The sequence below is a fragment of the Drosophila takahashii genome, chromosome 2R, assembly GCF_030179915.1.
Source record: "Drosophila takahashii strain IR98-3 E-12201 chromosome 2R, DtakHiC1v2, whole genome shotgun sequence".
Lineage (NCBI taxonomy): Eukaryota > Metazoa > Arthropoda > Insecta > Diptera > Drosophilidae > Drosophila > Drosophila takahashii.
The window spans coordinates 12,814,998-12,836,944 of record NC_091679.1 but is presented as its reverse complement, the minus strand read 5'-3'; the positions used below and the strand labels follow the sequence as shown (position 1 = coordinate 12,836,944).

At 43.3% G+C, this 21,947-nt stretch overlaps 2 protein-coding genes across 2 annotated transcripts; both read left to right on the top strand.

The window, feature by feature from the left end:
• Nucleotides 1–1,043: 1,043 nt before the first annotated feature.
• Nucleotides 1,044–10,938, top strand: LOC138912138 (uncharacterized). Its single transcript, XM_070211997.1, has 6 exons — nt 1,044–1,162; nt 1,252–2,720; nt 4,827–5,006; nt 6,083–6,439; nt 9,565–9,963; nt 10,775–10,938. Exons 1-6 carry the CDS (start codon nt 1,044–1,046, stop codon nt 10,936–10,938), a joined length of 2,688 nt encoding a protein of 895 aa, XP_070068098.1.
• Nucleotides 10,939–19,711: 8,773 nt separating this feature from the next.
• On the top strand, nt 19,712–21,250 carry LOC138912137 (uncharacterized). The gene is made up of 2 exons (XM_070211996.1): nt 19,712–20,162; nt 20,691–21,250. Exons 1-2 carry the CDS (start codon nt 19,712–19,714, stop codon nt 21,248–21,250), a joined length of 1,011 nt encoding a protein of 336 aa, XP_070068097.1.
• Nucleotides 21,251–21,947: the final 697 nt, after the last annotated feature.

Below are 21,947 nucleotides of genomic sequence, written 5' to 3'. Positions count from 1 at the left end.
CATACGACAAATATGGAGCTATCATACGGGACGGCATGGAACAATCAGCAAGCCAAGCCGAGGTAAATCCAGACCCAACTGGAAACCCTGCAAGCATTCAGCAGCCCACGATAGAGTCAAAGAAACAAATACCAGCATGCCGTCGACAAAAAGCAATATCACATTCTATTAAGCGCGCACTGAAAGAGTATTAAGGTACGGGAAAGACCGTGAAAAGTGATTTGATAAAATCACTATGGGCACAAACGTAAGAGATCCATTTCTCGGTACATGAAGAATACGATGATCCAAGCAAGGGAGGATATGACATGAAATCCTTCCTAAACCTTGAAAAGGAAATTGAAGATATCTTATATCTTAAATCAAACTCCTCTAGCAATAAAGATATGCATTTGCCCAGAGTCAGCATCCCCAAATTCGATGGGGGTCTACTCAAACGGAACTTAAAAACCACCGTAACTGGAGAGGCTGAAAGATTGATAAGACACATCGATCTTAAGGAAGAAAATTACCTCAGCGCCTGGGGTATATTAGTCGATTCCTACAACAATCACCGACATGTGGCAGACACGATTCTCAATCGTTTCCTGCATCAAAACACAGTTAGTGACGATCCAAGGTCATTAAAAGAGTTGTACATTACAACTATCGAGTCTTTAGCATCATTAAAGGGACTGGGCATCGACGTATACATTTGGGATACAATATTGATTGCCATCATCAAGTAAAAATTGGATCTTGCAAGCAGAGCCCTATACGAGCAGTCGTTAGATGGGACTCAAGAGTTACAGGATCTCGACACACTGCTCAGCTTTCTGGACCAGCGCATCCGACTTCTTGGAACAGGAAAAAAGGAACAACAATCATGAAAGGAACAGAAGGGTCCAACATGCTCATCAGCCAGTACTGGAAAGGCTGTCATGCTGTCAATTTTGCAAAAGGAATCACTGGCTCTATAAATGTGATGACTTCCCCAGAAAAAACAATACCCGAACGAGTTAATTGGGTACAAAAACAATGACTGTGTGTCAACTGCTTCAGCAATGACCACAAGGCAAAGGATTGCCGAGGTCGCCCGTGTTTTAAGTGCGACAAGAAACATCATACTTTGTTGCATCTGGAAACCACATCAGGTGCATCATCCAATCAACATTCACCTACTGTAGGTGCAGCAAGCAACAAGAATTAAAACTTGCGGGCCACAGTAAAAGAATCAGTTAAGGCTAGCAATGGTCATGTTGCTACCTTCAGAGTGCTGCTAGATTCAGGCTCACAAATAAATCTGATTTCCGAACGAATGGCTTCAGAACTATCACTGAAACTAAATGGAATTTCTTTACGGATCGAGGGCATTGGAGGCAATCCAATAACCAGTAGAGCAAGAGCAAATGTTCAAATAAAATCAATGCATAACGCCTTCACTCAAGAAATTAAAGCCTTTGTCCTACCACACATAATAGCTGATCAACCGGCGCATCAATTAAATTCTGCAAGCCTACAAATCCCAAGCAACGTAGCTCCAGCCGATCCAAATTTCGATAAGCCAGGAAAGATTTACATGCCAATTCAGACTATACTAAAGGCAGGAGGACCAGTTCTTCAGAATACAAAACTTGGATGGATCATTTCCGGAAGGATCTCCTCGGATCACGATTCAGCGGCCGTTTGTGCCGCCGCAGCTACAGACGAAGAAGTCGACACACGATTGGAACGATTCTGGACTCTAGAAAATCTTGAAACCGTGGAAAGGCATCGATCACCAATAGAGGCTCATTGCGAAATGCACTTCGTAGGAAACTTGGGAGTAGCAAAAGATGGCAAATTTGTTGTGAAACTCCTATTTTCTGAAGAGTCTTCAGACCTGGGGGCATCACAGAAAACAGCCACGAGTAGATTTCTGGCTCTGGAAAGAAGAACGTCACCTGAAGTCTGGAAAGGCTACGTGGACTTCATGGATGAATACGAAGCACTCGGACACATGAAACAAGTGCACCAAGCAGATATACCCGCTAATCACTACTTCATTCCACACCACTGTGTGCTAAAGCCGGAAAGCAGTACAACAAAGTTAAGGGTAGTATTCGACGCTCCATGCAAAACTACCAGCAACAAGTTTTTGAACGACATACTCTATGCTGGACCCATTGTGCAAAGCGAGCTATTTGCAATTCTATTACGCTTCCGCACTCATAAATACGTGTTTACAGCGGACATAAAGAAAATGTATCGGCTGGTGTGGATACATCCTGACGATCAGTATCATCAACTAGTCGTCTTAAGAAAGAATCCATCAGATGATCTTAAATATTACCGGCTCAAAACCGTCACGTACGGTACAACGTCAGCCCCATTCCTAGCAACAAAATGCTTAGATTACTTGTCCGAGAAGGCAAAGGAGCAATTCCCGCTTTGGTCGTCTGTTCTAAAGCACGATTTCTACGTAGATGACTGTCTTACTGGAGCAAACAGCGTTGCGGGAGCAGTCCAAATTCAAAAGGAATTAAATAAAATATTGTTACCATCCGGTTTCAAGCTCCAAAAATGGCGCTCCAATAATGGGCAAATTCTAACAGACGTTTCCGAAGCAGACACCATCAAAACCGTCAAGCTAGATGAAACACTACAGTTCCAAGACGTTGGGTTTTGTATGGATGCCACAAAGGGATCAACTGTGTGGGCGATGCCAGAAAAGCGAGGCGTCAATCATCACCAAACGCGTGGTAAGTTCTGAGTCAGCAAAAATTTTTGACCCACTTGGACTATTTGCCCCCGTGGTAGTAAAGGCAAAAATATTTATGCAAACGCTTTGGACACTGAACCTGAGTTGGGACGATGAGCTCTCTCAAGAGCTTCAAAATAATTGGAAGAACTATCGATCGGATCTGCAAGTATTAAACAGTATGCAAATTCCTAGGCATATCTATAATGGAAAGGTTCCAGTCCATCAAGAAGTACACACATTTGTGGATGCATCAGAGCGTGCGTACGGAGCAGCAGTGTATACCTACACATACCTAGCATACCTACCTACAAAAACAATCAAAAATCGGTACGACTTCTGTGCTTCAAGTCACGAGTGGCTCGCGGAACTAACAAACAGAGTAAGAAAGGATTTGCGATTACCGATCGAAAGAGCTTCTGGATACTTCTGGACTGATTCAACTGTAGTTTTGTCCTGGATAAACGCATCGTCGGCCGCATACCACACGTTCGTCTCGAGTCGTATAGCAAAAGTCCAAGCTGTCTCAGATCCATCTCAATGGCGACAAGTGTCCATGGCAAACAATCCAGCAGATGTGCTATCAAGAGGAATTGCAGCCAGCAAATTAACAGAACATACCCTCTGGCTGTATGGACCACTTTTTCTACGCGGTTCAAGTGACAAATGGATCAAGATGCCCGTAATCGGTCCAAGTAATCTTGAACGGCGAACAAAACAAGTGAGTCTTCCAGCATGTCAGGATCAGACAGGGAAATAGCTTTATAATTGCAACCATAGCAATAGTTTACAAAAACTACAACGAATTGTGGCATATATGATGCGTTTCTGTTACAAAAGAAACAGATTAAGTACAACCACCCTACGCATTGGTGAACTAACTCACGCTCGTACTATCATACTGCGCACCATTCAGAAAATTGACTTCGCATGTGAGTACAAGCAACTTGTTGCCCACAAGGCAGTGGACAAAAAGAGCGCTCTCGTCTCTCTATCCCCCATAATCGGCAAGGATAGCCTCATCAGAGTCGGAGGGAGATTAGAAGAATCTAAACTCCCGTATAACGCAAATCATCAAATCTTACTTTCTTACAATGATCCAATAATAAGAATGCTGGTTCGAGAAATGCATGAAGAGAACATGCATTGCATTGGATTATAAATGATAAAACAATGGCGAGAAGCAATATACACTGTTGTGTCAAGCCCAAACTAATGCAACAAATCATGGGCAATCTGCCAGTCGACCGAGTAACACAAGCTCGACCATTCTTCAATTCTGGTGTTGATTACTACGGGCCAATTTGGATTCACCATAAACTCCGTGGAAAGAGACCAGACAAGGCGTTTATTGCAGTTTTCTGCTGTTTCGCTACGAAGGCAGTACATCTATCACATTACCATGTCAATCGTCGTCGTAGTCGGACGTGTACTTTATCGCTCCTCCATCTGATCGAACTTTACCCGTGTAAACTACATCGATTAATGCCGAATCCGGACATCTGACAATTTTTCGGTGATCTTTATCATACTGACAAGTTTTGATAGCTAAAAGACAGTGACTTTATACGTAATTCGAATGATTACAATATAATCAGAAAACGTTTTGTGTTTTTGCTTTGTTGTTCTACTCTATTCTCGAGTTTACCGCAAACTTCTACACTGGTGTTGTTGTTAGTGCATTTGCTCTCTTATCGTTTCGGCGCGAGCATCACACGCGCGGAAAGCTTATCACTGACCAAACTGCAAGCTGCGCTTTCTACATCTACATCTAAATCTACGTTGTTTTCTACACGTATTTAATTGACAATTTTCTCAATTATTTCGCTATGTCTGCCTGCTGCATGAAACCTTGCCTTTTAAATGGCAAAATCACCTCCCGCCAACCCACAATTGGTTGCTGGCTGTGTAATAACATTGCTCACCCTAAATGTGCCGACCTTGGACACAGTGCTGGTCTAGTCGCAGACCGTACTAAATCCAATTCTGGCCTGGATTGGACCTGCCCCAGTTGCCATCATATTAAAGTCAATATTATGGCTTTCATAAGGCAAACTGATCTGGAGTACCAGTCCTTACTAGCTGGATTTAAGGACTTATTTAATAGGTTTGAAAAGGCTGAATCCAACTTTAAAGGCCGAATCCTGGCAGCTGCGTCCCACAATGCTGTCGCTACCTCGGATCACGTTCCCGTTGCTGCCGATTCTGGACCGGACACCGGAGCATCTTCTTGTCTGCAATCCACGGCTCATTCATCTACTGCTTCTACTGCACAGTGGTTTCGCTTGTATGGGAGCCGCGGCCAAAAATACTTCTAGTTGTTATATCGTTACGAAATTTTTCCCAAAATTCTATAAAAATATTTTAATTATAGCAACAAAAAATTGGACATGTCGCCCGACTATGTCCTATAGCTTCCATACAAAATATCGGACCAAATTTGAAACACGTAGCTATTTTCAGTTTCAAATTTTTTTTTATTAAAGTATTATTGCATTTAAATTATATTTAAGCGGATAAGAAACCATGCCTTCGGGTTCTTGTCCGTCCACAAATATTAATCCGTTAGTTTTGATTATTACCTGTAAATTACTTAAAAATAAAAAAACCCAGTAATAATAATAAACAAAAAATCCAATAATAGCAAAAGAAAACAAAAATTACAATTTGAACCTAATAAAAACACGAAACACGAATAAAGAACACAATAAACAGCTGATTTGACCTTAAAGACAAAAATAGAGGCTGTTAGTAGATTGTTGATTATGGACACATCTGCAAGTATCTGCAGCTAGCTTTAACTTTTTTTATACCTTAAGGTATTAACAATTACACTGAATAAAAAATGAATCGGAAAATCTTGGGGGAACACAGTTAAAACTTTAAGTAAACATAAAAAGACGAATACAACAGCTGCTAAAAACATTAGAAAGTAATTTCATAATAAGGACAACACAAGTTAGCTTTTATTAATATTGAAACTTAAAAATAATAACTTTAACTTCAAAATCCATATCACAGAATATTAATTTGGACACGTAATTTAAGAAATACACGCTTTTAAAGTTAGTGATGCGCGCAGTTTTGCTTTGCAACTAAACACGTGCTCACGACTTTAGGTCTATTTTTAGAAAGTACCGAAAGTTTTCCAGAAAAATCTGGTATGCCACGAAAAAGCTTGAGCATTTTAGAGAAAATTTGCATAATCTTTGCCAATTTTGGGTTCTATCGATTTTTTGAATTTTGGCCTATGGGGGAAACCACTGTGTACTGCTGTCAGCTCTGGTTATGTTCCAACACTGGAATCCTACCGCTTGGCTACCAGTAATGCCTCTACTGTTGTTACTGACGGCTGCGCGGCAGACGCCTCCCCTGGACTTACACCTGCCGCGGCCTCCTTTGGACCGCCCGATCCCATCGCACCTGCTGATCTACATCCCGTCAACTTTGACCAGGCATCTACGTCGCATGCTGCTGCAGTTGGCTCTGGCATAATTTTGACGCCTGCTAATACGAACACGAGCCCATCACAGTCAACCTTATGTGGAGTAGCGCAAAGGGTTCCCATGCCCTTATCGGGCGTTGCACAAAAAAAACTAATTTTTGTCTCCCGCCTTAATCCTGGCGCTTCTGAAGAGGACGTCAAAAACTACCTGAGCAGCAAACTGAATGTTTCTCGATCCGTACTTACCGTCTTGAAGTTCAAGTTTAAGCAGAGACGTGAGATATCTTCGTTTAAAATTGGACTTCCTGAGGAACATCTTGATAAGGTTCTAGATGTTTCTATATGGCCTGAACATGTAATTGTTCACGAATATGTACACAAGCACAATCCTCGGGTTCACGGGCCTCAGATTCCTTCAACCAATGCTTCAAAAAACTAAATAATTCTTTTTCTCTACACTACCAGAACGTTCGCAGTTTATTGGGCAAACTTAGTAAACTGCACGTGAACAGTGTCTCCTTTAATGCCAATGTGATCGCTTTTACCGAAACGTGGCTTAATTCTTCTGTGTCTGACTGCGAAATCTATGCTGGTAATTATGTTATCTATAGATGTGACCGCTCAGTGCGTCTTGGCGGTGGTGTTCTCATTGCCGTCAAGTCCAATCTTGTCTCTCAACGTATTCCGATAATTGGTACGGATAGTACATTAGAGTTTGTCGCTGTTCGGATTAAGCTTCATGATTATTTTGTTTTCGTATCATGCTCATACATTCCTCCCCGGTCTGATATTAGCCTCTACCTCCGACACTTGGATCAAATACAGAGTATTCATACTACCCTTGGCGATAACGATCATCTTATTGTTATGGGTGACTTTAATCTCCCCGCCCTTTCTTGGATGCCCTCAACTGATTCAAGTGCTCTTGTGCCTACCACAGCGCATGAGTTTGTACACGGTCTTATTGATCTTTCATTAGGTCAACTGAACTCAGTCATTAACTGCTCTAGCAAAGTTCTAGACCTTATTTTTGCCTCGGAGTTCGCAAATGCATATGTAACTCGAATTAGCCCTCTCTCCAATCCTGAAGATGCGTATCATCCCACACTTGAGGTTACTTTAGAAGCATCAGCTCCTTTACTGTCATGTCCCGAAATCGAACCAGCAACTTTTCGCTGTTTTCGTAGAGCTAAATTTGCTGAAATGAATAGGCATTTATCCCAACTTGATTGGTCTTTTATGGATGCAAATGATAATCCCTCACATATTGTAGAACAGTTTTATAGCTTACTATATTTAGCCTTCGATAAGTTCGTTCCTTCATTTCCCACTGGAAACGCGTCTCATAAGCCTCCGTGGTTCTCTCGTCGACTCTCTTTCCTTAAAAACACCATGTCTAGACTTTTTAAGAAATATAAGAGAACTGGGCTGCAAGTTGACCATTCTAGGTATCTAATTGCTCGTTCCAATTTTTTAGTCCACAATTCCGATTGTTACAACAGTTACCTAAACCGTTGCAGAATCGAATTCCAAGACAATCCCAAGCAGTTCTTCGCATTTGTTAATTCGAAACGAAAATCGCAACTATTTCCATCATGCCTTCATCTTGATACAATATCCGCCTCTAGCGACTCCGATATTGCGAACTTATTCGCACAATTCTTCCAGTCCACGTACTCTTCTTTTAGTTACGATAACACCTCTTCCTACCCATACCCTCTACCTCATTCCAACTGCTTTTTCACTCCCCTAATTAGTGAGGACGATGTTTTACAAAATTTGCACACAATCAAGACGTCTTTCTCTTCTGGCCCTGATCTTGTACCGAGCTGTATCTTAAAAAAATGTGCTGATGCCTTGTGCAAACCGCTATCTAAACTGTTTCAAATATCCCTCCTTCATTCATTTTTCCCTGAAGTTTGGAAGGAATCTTTTATCATTCCACTTCATAAAAAGGGAAGCAAGTCGGACATTAAAAACTACCGTGGTATTGCTAAACTAAGCGCAATTCCCAAGTTTTTCGAACAGCTTATTACCGCTCAGCTACAGCACCAATGCAGCTCAGTAATGTCCCCAACTCAGCATGGCTTTATGAAACGAAGATCAACGACTACAAATCTTCTTGAGTTTACTTCAGTCATCAGAAGCGCTTTTAAAAATGATAATCAAACCGATGTTATTTTTACGGACTTCAGTAAAGCCTTCGATTCCGTGAACCATCAGTTATTATTGAAAAAATTAACACTATTAGGATTCCCGATCACGTTGACTAAGTGGATCTCGGCCTACCTGACGAACCGAACTCAAAGAATTGCTTTTAAAAGCACAGTCTCAAACCTTGTTCACGTGACCTCTGGTGTTCCGCAAGGGAGCCACCTTGGACCCTTACTGTTTGGAATTTTCATAAATGACTTGCCCCAAGTTGTTCTCTCTGCTCATGTTATGATGTATGCTGACGACGTAAAACTCTGTTTGCCGTTATCGAATCCCGATTCCCAGGCACTTTTGCAAGCTGATCTGAACAATCTGAATTCATGGTGCATCCAAAATTTGTTGTTTTTGAACAATTCTAAATGTAACTTTATGTCCTTTTATCGGAAGAAGCTTCTCCTAACTACATATTCTATTGGGTCGAATGAACTTGAACGCATAAATTCCGTTACAGACCTTGGAGTGTTATTCAACCACAACTTAAATTTCTCTAATCACATTGGTATAATAGTTAGTAAAGCAAAAGGCGTTTTTGCCTTTGTTAAGCGTTGGTCGAAGGAATTTGAGGACCCCTACACCACAAAACATTTATACATTTCCTTGGTTCGTCCAATTCTTGAATACTGCTCGTGTGTTTGGTCACCCCAATATACCATTTATCAGGACCTTATCGAGTCGGTACAGAAACAGTTCCTTTTGTTTGCTCTACGTGGTTTAAACTGGGAAACACATCGACACCTGCCATCGTACGTGGATAGACTGCGTCTACTTAACCTGCCCTCCCTCAAGGATCGTCGAACGTGCCATGGTGTTATGTTCCTGCACAAATTAATTACTGGACTTGTAAATTCAAGCTACCTTCTTGGTCAAATTCGTTTCTCCATTCCTGTAAGGTCTACTCGGCACTTTCGACCAATTGCCCTCGATATTTGTAAAACTAACTTTGAGTTACATGATCCATTTCGCGTTTTATGTTCGCAATATAATGAACTGTATTTTTTGATATTCTCGGAATGCTCTGTTAATTTAATTGTAACAAACATCCTAACTTACCTGTCCCTGCCCCCTTCCACTTGATGTGAGTAGGGTACTATGTTTATGTTGGCAGATATTTGCTAACTTTAAATAAATAAATAAATAAATAAAAATCTAGAGTTGGTAAGGGACCAAACAACAGATGCATTCTTAGGAGCTCTTCGACAGTTCATGAGTCGACGTGGAAGGTGTCAGACCATCCACTGCGATAGTGCAACCAACTTCGTCGGCGCCAACAATAAACTAAAGGCCTTAGAAGAAGCGATCTTCACGGATAAGGCGCAAGCCCAGATCATCCACCATTGCAATCAGAGACAGGTGGATTTTAAGTTCATACCGCCCCGAGCTCCATCGTTCGGCGGGCTGTGGGAAGCTGCAGTAAAATCTGCGAAACGGTTACTAGTATCAGACACAGCCACCGCATCATTGACATTTGAGGAGCTTAACACTGTAATAGTGGAAATCGAAGCAATTCTTAATTCTCGACCTATTACACCCATGTCGTCCGATCCTACGGATGTGTCTGCATTAACCCCAGGTCATTTTCTGATTGGTGAGCCTCTAACGGCCCCACCCCATGTACATCTCTCCCCAACCAACAAAACATTGGTAAAAAGATGGGAATTAGTGTCCAAACTTAAGCACGCATTCTGGAAGCAGTGGTCAATGGAATACCTTAAAGAGCTTCAAATGCGCAACAACGTCAAAGAAGGGCTACTTGTATTAATAAAAGAAGATAACCTGCCGGTGATGAGTTGGCCGATGGGAAAAATAGTAAAGAGATATCCTAGCAAAGATAATTAAGTACGTGTAGTAGACGTAAAAACTGCATCTGGCGTATTTCTGCGACCAATCACGCGGCTTGCTCCACTTCTTAAAGTAGAAGTATCGACAAGCGGTCTAACATTTCCATCGAAGAAGCAATTGTTTCAGAAGAGGTCCCAAAAAAGATGGGAATTAGTGTCCAGACTTAAGCACGCATTCTGGAAGCAGTGGTCAATGGAATACCTTAAAGAGCTTCAAATGCGCAACAAATGGAAGACCATGTCGCAGATCGTCAAAGAAGGGCTCCTTGTATTAATAAAAGAAAATAACCTGCCGGTGATGAGTTGTCCGATGGGAAAAATAGACATATCCTGGCAAAGATAATTACGTACGCGTAGTAGACGTAAAAACTGCGTCTGGCGTATTTCAGCGACCAATCACGCGGCTTGTGCCGTTTCTTAAAGTAGAAGTATCGACAAAGCGGTCTAACATTTCCATCGAAGGAGCAATAGTTTCAGAAGAGGTCCCAAAAAGAAAGAAAGTAAAAATTCCAGTTCTACCAACGTTATTAGCAATGCTACTTATTCTTCCGCTCGCAGTGGGGCAGCCAACAAATGTAACTCAGTTTGCCAATCAGCCCGGAATATTCTATGAACGACTCGGCACTGCAAGAACGGCAGTTTCGGAATGGACCATCATTGCGTATTATGATTTGAAACCATATTGGAGCGATATGAATATATTCTTCATATACTGGGATTAAGGAACTCAGGCACAAGTGTTCTGAGCTCCATAACGAAAACTCATGCAACTCGATATTTGAGCATTTTCAACATGTATATGGCGAGCTACAAGATCAACCATTCCCGACAGCGAAGATCACCACTCGATGTAGTAGGTAACGTGGCTAACTGACTATTTGGTGTACTTGACGCCAGGTATGCATAAGACAGGACCAAGGTTATACGTGTGTGTGTGTGGGCGAGAGCGAGACGGGTGAGTGCCAAATCAGTGAGACCGCCACGAGTGGCCAGCGACGCCAGGCCAGCCAAAAGGGGCAGTATGTGCACTTAGAAATCTCGGCAGGCCTCGATGCGGTATCACTGGGTAGAATCCGGCTAGGTCAGCCATAACCTTTGCTTAGATAAAACCTAACACCATGTAACCCTAATGAAACTGAAAACCTAACCTCAAAACGCCAAAAATGCGAAATATAAAACACTTTAGCCAAACATGAAGAACTCACATCCCAAATACTGTATACATATAAATAAATCTAGAATACCACGAAAACTTATCTATATCTTTGTCAAAGCAAATATTTAAAGAAAAAAATGTTCAAGATCCTAATAAACAGCAAAGATTAACTTGAAGCCTAGAAAACCCACTATATTTTCTTGCCCACACTTGAACCGCCTCAAAATGCCTTCCAACGGTACCACCCGCGATTTATTTAACCAGATATTTTGTCAGAGGTCAGGCTCAGCCGACCGCATAACTTTGTCCGACAGCGAGTGCTGGCGAATTTCCATGCAGCCACATGGCCTAGAATTGCCAGGCGTCCCCTAATCGATTCCCTCTCGGTCTCCTAGTGGCGCGTGCTGCGAGCCAGACCTAGTACGCGCTACCGCCGAACCCCCCCTTCGCTCTTCGTTGATGCCCAAATCAAATCGAAACTGTGTTTTACTCAGTAACCCGGTGGCTGACACACTACATCTCACGTCAGCCCACCGCTCAATGAAGACCCTAGTCTCAATCTTTATAAATTTGTCTGTAAAGAGATCCTGGCGTGACCGAGCTTCACCCCAGCCGAAGAAACTACTTCACAGTCTGGCACCCGAACAGGGACTTGGGGCTTACGAATTTTAGATGATTATATGGCCTAAAGACCCATCTGGTTACTTTCTTCGATTTGTGTTTTTTTGGGGTACAGCCATATAAAAGCGATTTTTGTTCAAGTGAGTATGCAAGGAGAGGAATAAATATCGAGGGACATGCAAATCGAGAACCAGAAATCAAGAAATATATATATGTAATCAAGACCAAACATAACCTAAAACGAGGGGTTGTCAGAGGTAACAGACCACGTGGCCAACAGATCACGTGAGTCGCATACAAGCTAGAGGTCTGCATGAATGCATTCAAATCGCCCAATGAATCATTCATGTTCCTTATGAATGAGTGTGAATGAGTGAAATTTCAATAGAATTTGAATGAACACCTTAGACTCAGTCTCACAACATTCAAGCTATATCGCCCGAATGGGAATGAAACAAAATGACAGTTCTGACTGAGTTCATTCGAGTTAATTCTATAAAAAAAAATATCAAAGGACAGGGCTTGTAGTGCATCAAATAGAACAAAATCATAAATTGATAATATTAAAGTAAAAAAATCAAAAAAAAACATTTTTTTTAATTGTTTAAGATTTATTTATATTGGCGTGTAAAAACATAATTTTATTAATGCTGTCCGCGTTAGTGGCAATTATGCAGCAGGATGCAGCACTACTAGCTGGTATACACAAAATTTTGCCGCGAGGAAAAATATGCTTTTGGGAGTTCCACCATTCAAGGCAATTGAACTCTGGCGAGTTAATCACGTTTGTGTTCGAATAGCTTCTGATTTCACTCTCCACTTGATCTGCATTGTCAGAAATATCTGGGAAATCAATATATTCCGCAAATTCGTCAAATTCTCGAATATTTATGCCTTTTTTTAAAGTTAAATTATTAAAAAAAGAAACGAATGCTTTATTTAAGCGTTTGCATACCTGTGCAGGAATCTCCTTTCATGGATTTCATCGCCATTAGGCGATCTACTAGAAGTCCTTCTTTTATATAGTTCACCGTGCAAGATAAGTATGAGCATTTTAAGAAGTTGTCGGTCGATACTTCGCTAGTCAACGAATAACCGAAACATTTGTATTTCAAAATTTCCTCCTTGATTGGGCCAACATGCAATTGAAATATCTTGGAAATGTTTCGCGATATTGTTGTAGGATGAGGCAACAGCTTGTTAACATCTACGTTGGCACCAAACGTGGCACCGACTTCTATAAGAAATTTAGCGAAGTCCTTCAACCCAGAATCCTGAACAATTTTAAAGGAGCGGCAGTTCTCTATAGTCCATTTCGTCATTAGCGCAGTAGCCTTCTGCTTGGTTTCTTGGCTTACATCGACTTCGAAAACGTTAGCTGTGGTCTGTGATACTCGTGTGTAACACTTATGTTTTACTAAGGGACGGTTTCTCGAGTCCCTGTCAAAGTCCCTGATAGCTATCTGTTCGAAAAACTTAAAGACCAAACTGTTCGTAAAAGCAAATCCGCTTTCTCGACTGCTTTAATTTATCTGAACGAGAAACAATTACAGAGTGCTGTTAACGCACAGAATTGTGCTGTGAAGGGCAAAAAATGGCGTGCTTCGATTATTTCATCAGCTGTTTGGGTATAATTCAAAGGAAAAGTCAGCTGTGATTTCGTTTCTTAGTCTTAGTTGGCTTTGGGAAATCAGCTGTCATTCTATCGAGTCGAAAACGCTTAACAGGGGCTCCGAGTCCCTGTCAAAGTTAGCTCTCACATTGTTGCTCGAGAAAGCCAAAATGCCTTAGCAGGGACTTTACCTGTTCGAGAAATGTTAGCCGGCACTCGAGAAACCGGCCCTAAGTTGGATGTGCTTGCTCCAAACTTAAAAACACTTTTGCAAATGTTGCAGGCGTCAACGCCATGGACTTCTTCCTTTTTTCCGTTTATAATATTTGAAAACAAGTCCCACACCTTGCTTCTTTCTCTCTTCATACTTAAGGTATATACTCCATCGAGAAGTTTCTGCTTTGTTTCCTAAAGCTCTTCAGTGGATAAGACCTAACAGACCACATTATTTCAAAACACTGATAAAATTAATAAAAGAAAGAAACAAATAAACTTACAGGATTGTTCATTTTTGCTAATAATAACTCGAATAACTCGAATGATTCGAATGTTATTGACATGCCTACCTTGTCGTTTTATATTAAGCAATATTTCAGTATAATTCATCTGAATTGAATGTCGAAAATTGTCAAACTCAGTATCATTCAAATTCACTCGCTTTCATTTGACTGTGGGATGTCACTCAATTCATTCATGATAATTCGAATTAATTCAAATATATTCAACTTTCGAATGAATTTAAGCAGACCTCTAATACAAGCATAGTAAAGAGGAAAGAGCGGGCCCTCTATTGGTGAACCAGTCAGGCCGCGAGATTTTAAGAGAACAAGCTAATCCATACTCCCCACAGCTCAGCCATCTTATTTTCACTCTCGTCGTCGTCTCTCTCATATCCACAGCAATCGACTGCAAGTACAGTCATCGGAATCATAGCAAGAGAATCTGAAAACCATCGTCGCCGAGTCAACAGATTTTGCGCTACGTCAAGTTTTACATCGCCTTCGAGAAAAATGTAAATCGTCGTCTTACGCCTTACTGTCGTTGCCATCGCGCCACTGTGCAGTTATTAACCCGTTAACAAATAAATAAACATTTTTACCATTGATTTTTCTTAAACTTTTGAGCTTGGTTTGACCCTCGTTAAAATTTTTCCGCCGCACCAAAAATCTGTTTTTTTTTTGTTCTTCGTTTGAATATTTTTAGCAAACATGGGTGCACGTTGGATTTCGTATCTCAGAAAGCGAGAATTGGAGGCAATTCTGAAGGAGTTCGCCTTGGACGGAACTGGAAATGTGGAGGAGATGAGGAGCCGGTTGGCAGCCTTTAATAATCGTGACGTTCACGTCTTGGAGATAGCCGAACGTCTCCAGGAATGCGAATCGGAAATATTGGCCGCGATCAGCGATCGGAAGCAACAGACGCCGAGCCCAAACCCTGCGGGTCCGACTAAGCTCCATGTCCCACTGGGACGCGCCAACACCGCTGAGGCAGGTGTCGACATAGAAGTCAACCCTGCCAGGCGGGATATTTCTCCCAGAAAGCCGGAAATGACAGCGGCAACTCTAGCAGAAAAGTTGAGAAACTAGGGAATCACCTTCGACGGGACAACGGACCCGATCCTGTTCATTCAACACCTCGAGGAACGAGCCACAGCTTACGAAGTCAACGTGGAGAAGATACCGCAGGATATCCCGGGTCTTTTGACAGACATGGCCGAACACTGGTCCCGGACAAGCCAGCTACTAGGAGAATCCTAGGCAAACTTTAAGAAGGCATTTCTTGACTTTTTCCTGCCACCGAGGTACTTTCAGAGGCTCGAAGATGAGATCCGCACCAGACACCAGCGACCAGGAGATGATGATTGATGATGCTTTGAGCGGGATATAATTCAGAACAGGAGTTAGAAAGGATTTATGAAAATCTACAGCCGGACTATCAGCTGTTTACCAGGAGACAGGAATTCACAACGCTGGAACAACTTACCGCCTTGGCGGTCAATTATGAAGTCACCCGCGATCGAGACACAGGAAGCCATCCAAGGATGCTGGCTAAACTGCAGTCACCACCGAAGAGAATCGACCAGATCCGGTCGTACTCAGGGGCACCACCAACGGGTCGCCAAGATACAGCACGACCACTCCGACGAACATTTACACCGGCCGCCGTGGTACCGGAAATAGTTCCTCGGGAACTTGTCAATAGTGCCAAACTTCAGACTAGCCTGCAGGAATTGTGCGCAAGCTGGGCATTTTCCACACGAACGTCGCAATCCCAGAGTTCTATTTTGCTGGGAATGCGGTCGCCGAGGAATACGAACCAACGAGTGTTGCCGTCGCAGTCATCCGGGAAACGAGAGGAGTCTTCGTCCGCTCGGGGAGCGGCCGGAGACTTCCAGGAGGAATCCCCAGAATTAAAAGATATCTTACAAGTCCAGGCGAGCAGAATCATCGCACAAGTACAAATTAAGGGTCGACTATTTAATGCAACCATAGACACCGGAGCCAGCAGAAGTTTCGTGAGCGAAAGAGTCGTACGGACGGTACGCACCCAACTCAGCCTGGCCGAAGGCTTCCGCAAGGAAATAACCAAGTCACTGGTGGTGAAAGTCCAGTTGGACCAACGTTGGGTCACATTTCCACTCTTAGTCTTACCCTCAATCATGGAAGATGTGCTGTTGGGCATGGACTTTCTCTGCGGCGTGTCCGCCACCCTCCAATGTGGTCGCGTTTCGTTACAACTTAACCCTTTTCTCGTAGCCAGCACCAAGAGTAACTCAGTTCTGTTCCCTCTTCCGATAAACGAGTCTTCTTCAGAACAAATCGACAACTTCGAAACCACTGTCCCAGAACTACAAGGAAACGGACCAGAGCGCAGGATGCAAGCTGCCCCAACAAGCAGCGTTCTAGGGCAAGAGAGGACTCAGCCGTACGAAAAAATCCCTTTCGACGGAATCAGAATTCTGTATCGACAGAGCCAGCCGAGGAAGCGCGATTGCCTTCTCCAGCCAGACCAGCGTATGCATGGAGTGTCAGACATCGCCGAACACTCGATCACAATGCGGGATGATAAACCCATTAAACAGAGGTATTTTCCCAAGAATCCCGCAATGCAGAGGATAATTGAAGAGCAGATCGACGATTTGTTACGCAACGATTGCATAGAACCTTCTCGGAGCCCCATAGTGCCCCTATGGTACTCGTGGGCAAGAAGTCGGGAGAGATGCGGCTCTGTGTTGATTTTCGACAACTGAATGCTCATTCAATCCCCGATGCGTACCCGCTGCCCAGGATAACTCACATTCTGAAGCGGTTGCGCCACGCCAAGTACATCTCAACTCTTGACCTGAAGACCGGATACTGGCAAATCCCCATGGCCAAGACGAGTCGCGAGTGCACTGCACTTACAGATCCAGGGAGGGGACTGTATCACTGGAAAGTCATGCCGTTTGGCCTCCATTCAGCACCAGCCACATTCCAGCGGCCGCTCGACAGCGTAATTGGACCAGACATGGAGCCCAACGCGTTTGCGTACCTAGATGATATAATCATCATCGGGCGCACTCTAGAAGAGCATGTGCATCATCTTCAAGAAGTATTCCGACGGCTACGGAAAGCGAACCTTCGCCTCAATGCAAAGAAATGTAGTTTCTTTAAGCGCGACCTGGTATACCTGGGGCACGTTATCAGTGAGGGAGGGATCCACACTGATCCCGACCAGATTTCAGCAGTACGGCAACTGAGTCCGCCCACCACATGCAAGGAACTACGTAGATGTCTGGGTATCGCGTCATGGTACAGGAGGTTCGTACCCAACTTTGCCAGCATCGTACAACCCATGTCTCTGCTGTTGAAAAGAGGGAAGAAATGGCAATGGCAACAGGATCAACAAGACGCGATCGAAGAATTGAAGCGGAAGCTCACGGAGGCACCTGTGCTCGCCTGTCCGGATTTCAATGAGAAGTTTTTCTTACAAACCGACGCCAGCGACATAGGGCTAGGAGCCGTCCTAACCCAGAATATCCAGGGAGAGGAACGCGTCATCGCATTCGCTATCAGACGTCTCATCGCCGCTGAAGAAAATTATTCAGCCACTGAGAAGGAATGCCTAGCCATTATATGGGCCATAAGGAAGCTTAGGTGTTACGTAGAAGGGTATCGATTTGAGGTGATCACGGACCATCTCGCATTAAAATGGCTCAACTCAATCGACAATCCCACCGGCAAAATCGCACGCTGGGCGTTAGAACTGCAGCAGTATCAGTTTGACGTCACATATCGGCGCGGGAGCCAGAACATTGTCGCGGATGCGCTGTCACGACAGCCCTTGGATGTACTGCAAATGATCTACGACGATAAGCCTGAGTGCACATGGTATCAGCGAATGCAGAAACTCGTTCAGGACAAGCCTGAAGATTTCCCGGACTACGCGTGTGAGAACCAACAGTTATATCGGCACATCGGATCCCGACCCGACGATGAAGACTGCGTACCTTGGAAATTGTGTGTGGCCAAGGAACATCGTCAGCGAGTGCTGTCAGAATGCCACGAAGAGCCCACGGCTGGACATCTCGGAATCAGAATGACAACAACCCGGTTCGTGATGTAGCCAAGTATGTTCGCAAGTGCGACACTTGCCAACGGTTCAAGGTAGAGCTTGAAAATTATCGACAAATGACAGTATCCATATTTTCGATACTTTATCATTATCGTATCGATAATATCGATGTTTTCAAGGAAAGCAAAGACAAATTAAAAGCAGTTTTATAATTCTGTTGATAGCACGTATTATTATTATATACATGCATAATACACTTGCATTATTATTAATATTATTATTAGAAAAAATCGCGGTTTATTTATTTAATTTTAATTTCCGATTTTCATTATTAAAATGCAATTTCAGACTAAAGGATCCTCCTCTTAAGAACTCGTGGTTTATTTATTTTTGATCATTGAGTTGAGTTGCGTCACATGTCTAGAAAGACACCAATTCTTAGTCAAACAAACCTTTGTTCCATCCCATTTTTTGGTACTAAAGAAGAACAAATTCCACCTCTTCTGAAGAATTCCTGGTTGCTTTTTTTTTTTGATCCTTTGCCAAAATTGCTCAAACGGTCTTCGTTTTGTTTGTTGTTGGTATTAAATGAACGAGAGTTCCAACTCTCCCCAAGAAATCGCGGTTCTTTCATTTTCGATTTTATGCCACAACCTATGGTTATTTTCGCCAACTTTAATTAGTATCAATTACCATAAAGAAGTAAAAATACCTCCTCTTCTGAAGAATTCGCGGTTGTTTTTTTTGGATTATTGAGTCCAACTCGCTCAAACGATCTTCGAAAAGCGACCAATTGTTATCAAAGGCTATGAATTCGCGGTTTCTTGAGATTTTTTAATAGCGGACAGAAGGTCGGTAGTTCAACCAAGATTATGTTATTGGTACTAAAAAAAACCAAAGTTTCTCCTCTTCCCAAGAACCCGCGGTTCTTTTATTTGCCATTTTTTGCCATAACCTATGCTCTTTTCACCTACTTTTAAGTATTTCATAATATCTAATGGACCAAAGAAGAATAAAATACTAAGAACTCGCGGTTTTTGTATGGTAATTTGTCCCTACTTTAAGTGATTTTGTATTTAAAGTTATTTTGGTCCTCAAAATTAAAGAGTGAAATCTGTTCGTTTCTCTCTAATAAAACGTCAGAAAAACATCGATGTTATAGATAAACATCGATGTTTGAAAAATATCAGAAGTATCGATAATATCGATACTGACATCGATAATTTTCAAGCTATAGTTCAAGGTAAGCCAAAACAAACCATCGGGTAAGATGTTCACTAGACAGATCAGTAAGTCCATTGACACTGTCTGCGCCGACTTCATTGGCCCCCTTCCACAGTCTAAGAGCGGGAATAGTATGCTGCTAGTATTTTTCGACGCCTTTTCAAAATGGGTTGAGTTAGTTCCCCTAAGAAAAACTACCTCGGCACACCTTGAGAAATCCTTTCGGGAGAGGATTTTGAATCACTTTGGGATTCCCCGTACTTTTTTTTGCGACAACGGGACCTAATTCACAAGTCGGTCTTTCAAAGCATTCTGCAAACAGGCGGGAATGGAGATCCAGTATACGGCACCCTATACTCCGCAGCAGAACCCGACAGAGCGGGCAAATTGCACCATTAAAACTATGGTCGCCCAGTATATCCAGGATAAACAGAAGACGTGGGACGAACTGCTCCCTGAGCTGAACCTGGCTATAAACAGCAGCGTTTCTGACTCCACTGTATTCAGCCCGGCGTTCATTATACAAGGCAGAGAGCCAAGACTCCCAGGGGCCTTGTACGACGAAGTCACGCCGGGACCAAGCCATGTTCCAAGATCACCCGTCGCGAAAGCGGAGTTGCTGCGCGACGTGTATAAGGTGGTCCAAACAAACACTCAGCGAGCTTCGATGGAGCAGCGAAAGCATTACGACCTCAGACGGCGCGCGTGGAGACCAACTTTGGGATCGCTGGTCTTCGCAAAGCAGCATCACTTGTCCAGGGCTGCAACTTTGCTGCAAAGTTAGCACCCAAATACGAGGCGCCGTACAAGGTGGTTAGATTCATTTCGGCCACGATCGTGCGCTTACACACACGAACTAAACAACGCAGGACAGCATCGCTGGGAGACCTAAAGGACCCAGAGTCCGGTACCGGTCGAACAGGACAGCCCAGTCGCAGCGAAGACGACAGAGCATGTTTAGGGTCGGGTGACCCTAAACTCCAAGGCAGAAAGCCCGAACCGCGGCCTCATCGTACAGAAAATATATTTATCAAGCCAGCGTTCGAGTGACGCTCAAAAGAACCCTGGCCGAGGCAAGAGCCAATTCGCAAGGACCACTGTGACAGGAGCCAAGTTTGAGTCAGTGGGGGCCATTTGCTGGAGGGTGCGCCTTCCCAACGTCCCCACTCCCCTCAGGGGAAACTCAATGCTCCCAGTGCCCAAGTGCCCACCGTAGCTTTGCCCCTCTAACTACAAACTAACCAAAACTAAAACGGTAACCCCCTTTTTCACAAACTAAAACTAATAAAAGGTTATCTTCCCAACAGACATGGCAGCAGGCGACTTCCCCGACTGGAGGCACCTGGTGAGGTGCGTGGAGGAGGCCATTGGGCCGTGCCCTGGCCAGTACACCGAGCCAAGTGACCCCGCCGCTACACTAGAAGAAGCCCCCCAACGTGGCCAAGACGCATCCAGCCCGGACCACGTAATGGAGTCTGACGAGGCTTCAGTCATGGACGATTTCGCGGGCCATGTATGGCGCATCCAGGACAACGGACCCAGCGCAGTCCTGGAGAGTCCTAACGAGGTCATACTCAGATACGCGGATGGGAAGGGCAGCGTCTCGGCTACTACATCGCCGACACCCCCCTTGGAGACGATCGAGCCCACCAACGAGGAGGACCTGCGTGCCACCCTGGACCTGCCACCGGATGGCGAGATGCCCGCCCTCGTTCCAATCGACACCCCCGGAGAGGATTCGGTGATGGAACTAGTCCGCCACACCTCAGCCCATTGCCCATCCCGAGGCCGACCTCCGGCTCATGTTCGCGAGCTGGGCCGAGGAAATGGAAAGGGGAGGACCATCTTCGAGAGCGGGAAATGGTAGCAGCCGCCCCTATAGCACCGAAACCAGCGAAGCTGCCAGCCGAGGACGACAGCGACGCCAAGCGACGTACCCAATACCCACTAGACTCCTGCATGAATACATTCATAAGGCCTTTTGAATCATTTTCCCCAAAAAGGTGTACATGTTTTGTTGTACACCTTTTTTGTGAATGTTGTAGAATGCTATGATTTTTATATTTGTGTAAATGGTGTACTCACTCACAATTTTACTGTACACCTTTTTGTGAGTACAGTATTATTGCTGTACAGTATTCCAAGTGTACACTGAATGATATTAAAATTTTTTTTTTTGATAATTTGGATTCAAAAAGTTATAAATTGATTTTTATTCTACAATCCTGAATTCTTTAACTTTCTTTACCTCTAAGCCACACTTTTATCAGAAACAATAGACCATATGGGACAACCATGTTTTCACATATAAGCTGATAAATTCGGTGTTCAATTTTTCGATTATAATTGATAAAGATATGAAAATTTAAAAATTAGTATTGTCCATGGTGCTTGAAATTGGTTAATTGATTAATTTATTTTTCATTCATCTTTATTGTCTGTGTCGGTGTCTACATTTATGTTTATTGTGTCAATATTGTAGTTTAAGAGCATAATTTGATTAACCATGTCTTCATTTGTAACAATTTTGCAACGTTTGTCCAAAATTAAATTTTTTGCAATGG

Bases quoted from the DNA above. Each gene is read 5' to 3' on its own strand.
- LOC138912137 (XM_070211996.1), top strand. From the start codon at position 19,712: ATGGAGATCCAGTATACGGCACCCTATACTCCGCAGCAGAACCCGACA. The intron at 20,163-20,690 runs GTTAGCACCCAA...TCTTCCCAACAG, and splicing joins GGCTGCAACTTTGCTGCAAA to ACATGGCAGCAGGCGACTTC.
- LOC138912138 (XM_070211997.1), top strand. From the start codon at position 1,044: ATGACCACAAGGCAAAGGATTGCCGAGGTCGCCCGTGTTTTAAGTGCG. The intron at 1,163-1,251 runs GTAGGTGCAGCA...TGCTACCTTCAG, and splicing joins CCAATCAACATTCACCTACT to AGTGCTGCTAGATTCAGGCT. The intron at 5,007-6,082 runs GTATGGGAGCCG...GCTGCGCGGCAG, and splicing joins ACTGCACAGTGGTTTCGCTT to ACGCCTCCCCTGGACTTACA.